Below are 5,036 nucleotides of genomic sequence, written 5' to 3'. Positions count from 1 at the left end.
CAGAACTTTTCATTAATGTGAGATGAAAAGGTAAAAGCTTTTTTTTTGTCTTACCAAACAAACCCTGTGGTTTTGACTGCTTATTGAGCTTTGAAATGTCAACTGAAATGTTCTTTTCTTTGAAGAATCTGAGAACTAAAAAATGATTTGTAATACAAATCTTAACTTCAAGCAGGGAATACTATTATTGTACAAGAAAATGTTCTAACCAATAAAAAGAAAATTGGAAGCAGTGTTGAGGCGCTCAAGGTGAAACTCACTAGAAGATGTTAAGAACTCAAACGGTGTGTCTTGGGAGTTTGTTTTTGAATAATTAAAAAAAAAGTTTTTGAAAGCATAACTCTATATTTTAATGTTTGATACTTTAAAAATATTTAAGCAACATAATATTATAGGCTCGTGTATCATATACATATATCAAATTCAAATACATATATCAAAATATAAATATAGTCCTTCAAAACTATTCACTCCAAAACTCCAACCTGCAGCCACACCATTTAAGTAAAAACTAATCACAATTCTTAAATTCTAGGGAAGCATTATAGGAGAGACCACAAAAAAGAACTAAGAAGCTTTATGAGTTTCAAGCTCTTATGAGAGTGATGCAAAAGATTAGAAGTGTATCAAAAACTTTGCAAGTGGAAGAATCATAATTCATCTTGCCTAAACATGTTAATTTCATTTGGCGCCTTAGAAATCCAATACATGTATCACCTGTTAATCTTTCAGGTAGGATAGGACATCCCACATGTCCATTGTCTATATTCAAGAGCACTAAAATTCCAAACATTCAGTTGCTTTCTTCTAAATTAAAAGAAAAATAGAAATGAGGTCAAACTTAACCACTATGAATCTAGTCAGATGTTTGAAATAGTTAACATGTACAAAAACTACAGAACAGAGTGCTGGTAAGAATTCTGAACACTAGAATATGCTATTCTGAGATAAATGCAGGCACTCAATGATGATGGCTTTCATCTCCGTCATGCTCAGTCTCTTCAGCATCCTCAAATCGCTCATCATTGATTTGAAGCTGCAACCAATCAAACCAAAACTAAATAAGTGAGCACAAGGAATAAAGTTATACAATCAGGTAAATCACAGTATCATGAATATGGTTTATCAAATGTGATCATATAAAGGGTGGAAGGTTGCAGAGTCAACATAATCAAATGTAAATTCAAGATTTGAATTCAAAAGTCACAAGAATATATATGATAAGAATACTGCATACTGGCTTGTACAATTATCTTTAACAGTGTTGTTGATGGTGAATGGCAGTCCATGGCGGAGAAACCCACAATATCGGCTGATATTTACCATTGCTGCGAGCCCAAAAACTGCCGTGTATATCCTTCATAGCGGCCATGGCACCGCAATTTGATAACACTGATCTTGAATATGTTTTTCTTGATAAAACATATGATTCACCATCAAGATATTGTTTTGGTACTCTTATCATTTTCAATAAATATACATTTCTTCAACATGGCACGTGCTTTACAACACCATCTTTCCCATTAAAAAAAATCACTACTTAATTAACTCAGAAAATAATATTCTAGTTCGGGATTTCAAAAATCACCTATGCATCACATGCCAATTATAGAAAGTGATAAATATATTAATTAGACATACACACTATGATGGTGTTCCATCGAAAGACATTCAAATTATCATTACGATGATGATATCAACAAAGCATTAGATTGGCAAAAAGTTATGGGGCTGATAAGTGATAAATGAACTAGACCCTCTCCACTCCATTCTCCAACACACACTACACCTGAGCACAAAAAAGATTGCATTGGGGCCGTGAAACTAGACTATGATATGTTCTCAAGCAGTTGTCAGTTAATTTTCACACGCTCTTCAAAATGAAACAGTTTATACAGAGAATATTGTGAAGTACCCCCTCGCATTCTGTCTCTGTAAAAAACAGCTTTAAGATAAGCAGCTATACATTAAACACTCATTTAATAAACGCTCAAGTAGGTTGTTAACATATGTACGATAAAAACTCATTGAATGAGAGCTTAACCAATCATGTTATTTACCAAACTCAATGAGATCAACAGATCAGGAAAAATTAAATAAATTTATAAAAATAAAACTAGCAAAATGAAAAAGAGAACAACAAAGAACTAGTTTAAACAAATAAACCAAGCAAACACACAGGAAAATTAGACATATCATGTTAATGAACATGTACAAAGTAACAATCAATGTCAAAGAATATGCAGAAAATTACACAGCACAAACATCCAAAGGGGTGGAAAGCACGTCATGTCAAAACATCATACTGCCTACATATATCAGAGTTTAATGCAGTCAAAGATCGGTGCATTTAGTGCATTCAGCAAAAGGCCGCTAGAAAAAGATTATACAGCTCACATTCCAACCTCAAAAATCAGATTCAAAACACAAACTTGGAATTTGAGTTATAAAATATTTCCTTTAGAAGCTCTTATTTACTATATAGGCAATGAATGCACCATTTTTTTTATTAAATCTTGGTGGGTCAATAAATAGATACTCGATATATAATACAAGGTAGAGAACCGTACATCAAGTATGTTATGAGCAAGGTCCTGATGTCCATTTGAATGACCAAGAGTATTGGTTGGATTATGAGATAAATAATCTTCATCCTCTGAAAAAAGAATAGATCATAACAGTGATATACTAACTAAAAAAACATAAAAAGAACAATCAAATGAATGATTAAGAAATGACATCAAATCCCACAGTCACATGCCTGCTCCTGCATCTTCCATCTGATCAGCACTGAAAATCCAATCATGATGTTCTTCTTCTTGCTCCTCTAAAAGAATTAAATCAGTAAATAATTCACAAAAGAGGGGAATTGGATAGTTTATTGGTATGCGGAAAAAAAACAGCACTGACCATTATTTGGATCTGGATTAAGCTCAGCACACTCGCAGAATACTTGAAACAGAGAATCCACTGGAATACAACAAAAACAAATGGTGAAAAGCATGTTACTAAATCGCGTGTGCAGAAATAACTTTTTGTGTTATTCTGTTTAGTTTTGTATAAATAACACCTGCACCCTCTCATTTCAGTATTTTTTTTCAATATAAAACCCCGCTCCAATAACTCTTATATTACACACTTTTATGCACACACACAATAGTGACTGATGAATAACTCTTGTACACAGTGGCACACACTTTTTTATTTTACTCGTGATACCTAACATCATTCGTTTACATAATAGATGAAGAACAAGAATATCATACACTGAGTTGGATCAGATGGAATGAGCCTCATCTCTCTAACAACGGATAAATCATGAACATGAGTGGATTCTTCTGAATCGGAGTTGTCGGAATTGAGATCCTCGTCAGCCTCTGTTTCAATCTAAACCAAGTAATAAGCATCAGAAAATTGAATGAGAAAGAGAAAGAGAATTAAATAAAACACATAGATAATATAATTTCTGAGAATAATCTTCAAAACTCCAAATGTAGGTCAAATTAGTAATTTTAGGATAACAGTATTTAGAAACATCTTAAAACTAATTATTTTGGGGTTTGTGACACTTCAAAGAATCCACATAATATAATATCCCCCCAAATTTTTATCCTTTTAAATCTATTTGACTAATTTCCACTGAAGTGCTATGCAGCAGCTTTGATTCATCTATACCTCTTTCCAATAGTATGGTTGTTCATGGAACAATTCAGTCAGAAAAACAAACCGAATCAAACCGAAACATAGTAAAAGATCACTCGAACCAAACCGTTACAATTTACCAAGAACTGAATCGAACCAAAATTATTGGTTTGGTATAACACTTCGAAATTCTGAATCGTACCAAACTGTTAGAAGTCATTTTCCCAAACAGAACCGTTATACTTTTATGTAATCTTTTTAATAAAAAGTTTTTAATTGTTTTTAGCATTTTTCATTTTCAATTTCGGTTCGACTTATTTGCCATGTGGCTCGGTTCGATAGTTGTTTGTGCAATATGGTTCGGTTCACTAACCAAACACAACGGTTCAGTTATTTTAACTTTAGTTCGGTTCTGTTACTCTTGGTCCAAGAGTATGTTAAGCCGAGATAGAACCCCAGTCCTCCCATACCATAAACTCAACCCTGCTTAACCAACTGAGTCACACTCATTGAGTATTTAAAGACTAATTTAACCTACATTTCACATCATTAAGTAACAAATTGATTTCCCCAAACACTAAACTATATCAATTTGAGTATACACCATAAAAATACAGCGAAAAAGCTTGGTTATAACTTATAAGCACCTGAGTATAGAGACAAGGAACAGAGTAAGCCTCGGGATCTCTAGAAACGGCATGAAGAGAAATCGACAAGAAATCAACAGCATATCCTTTAGATTTATCAACATCACTAACCCATATCACTTGCCTGTAAAACCAAGAACAACACTAATAAACAACCGCAAGAATTATGATCTACAAATCAGAATGAACGAGTGATTGAGATTGTGTCAGAACTATACTTACTTGGTTGTAATGTAAAGAGTGCCTGGTGATTCGCGAGGAAGATTGGCGAGAGCTATGTCGACGCCGGGTTGGACGCGCATCACTTCTTCACCGTTCTCTCTGTCGATTGCTGGTTCTCCGGTTATCGATCGTAACCCTAACGCCATTTCTTGTTCTCTTTCCCTGTTGTTTCTTTACTCGAAATTGGTGACTCTGGGAGAACTTGGAGTCTAGGGTTTTCCAGGGGTTTTGGTTGGGACGGGTGAAATGTGATTCTTACTATGAAAATGTAGTGTTACTGAATTAGTGAAAAGTTAAAAATTCGCCGCTCAAATTCCAAACTAATTGTGTGAGCTACTACTATTATACTAGTACACTGTGATACCAATATTTGCGAAGATTTTTTTATTTAGTTTAGTTTAATTTTAAATAAAAGAAAGTGTAAGGCATTTGGCCGAGTTGACTGAATAAATGATTTCCAATTTTTTTTTAATATCCACTTTTTTTTAAAAAAATTTAAAAATAACCAACTTTTCAAAAAAAATT

The 5,036-nt window shown here is 33.5% G+C and overlaps 1 protein-coding gene across 1 annotated transcript; it reads right to left on the bottom strand.

Moving 5' to 3' along the window:
• Nucleotides 1-622: 622 nt before the first annotated feature.
• Nucleotides 623-4,822, bottom strand: LOC131616828 (chloride conductance regulatory protein ICln-like). The gene is made up of 7 exons (XM_058888272.1): nt 4,512-4,822; nt 4,290-4,413; nt 3,267-3,387; nt 2,911-2,970; nt 2,762-2,827; nt 2,571-2,656; nt 623-1,036 (listed from the first exon to the last, which is right to left on the bottom strand). Exons 1-7 carry the CDS (start codon nt 4,655-4,657, stop codon nt 962-964), a joined length of 678 nt encoding a protein of 225 aa, XP_058744255.1. The 5' UTR covers nt 4,658-4,822; the 3' UTR covers nt 623-961.
• Between the last annotated feature and the right edge of the window lie 214 nt (nt 4,823-5,036).

Source organism: Vicia villosa, linkage group LG7 (assembly GCF_029867415.1).
Source record: "Vicia villosa cultivar HV-30 ecotype Madison, WI linkage group LG7, Vvil1.0, whole genome shotgun sequence".
NCBI lineage: Eukaryota > Viridiplantae > Streptophyta > Magnoliopsida > Fabales > Fabaceae > Vicia > Vicia villosa.
The sequence above is the reverse complement of the archived record's forward strand: the minus strand, read 5'-3'. Positions and strand labels throughout refer to the sequence as shown.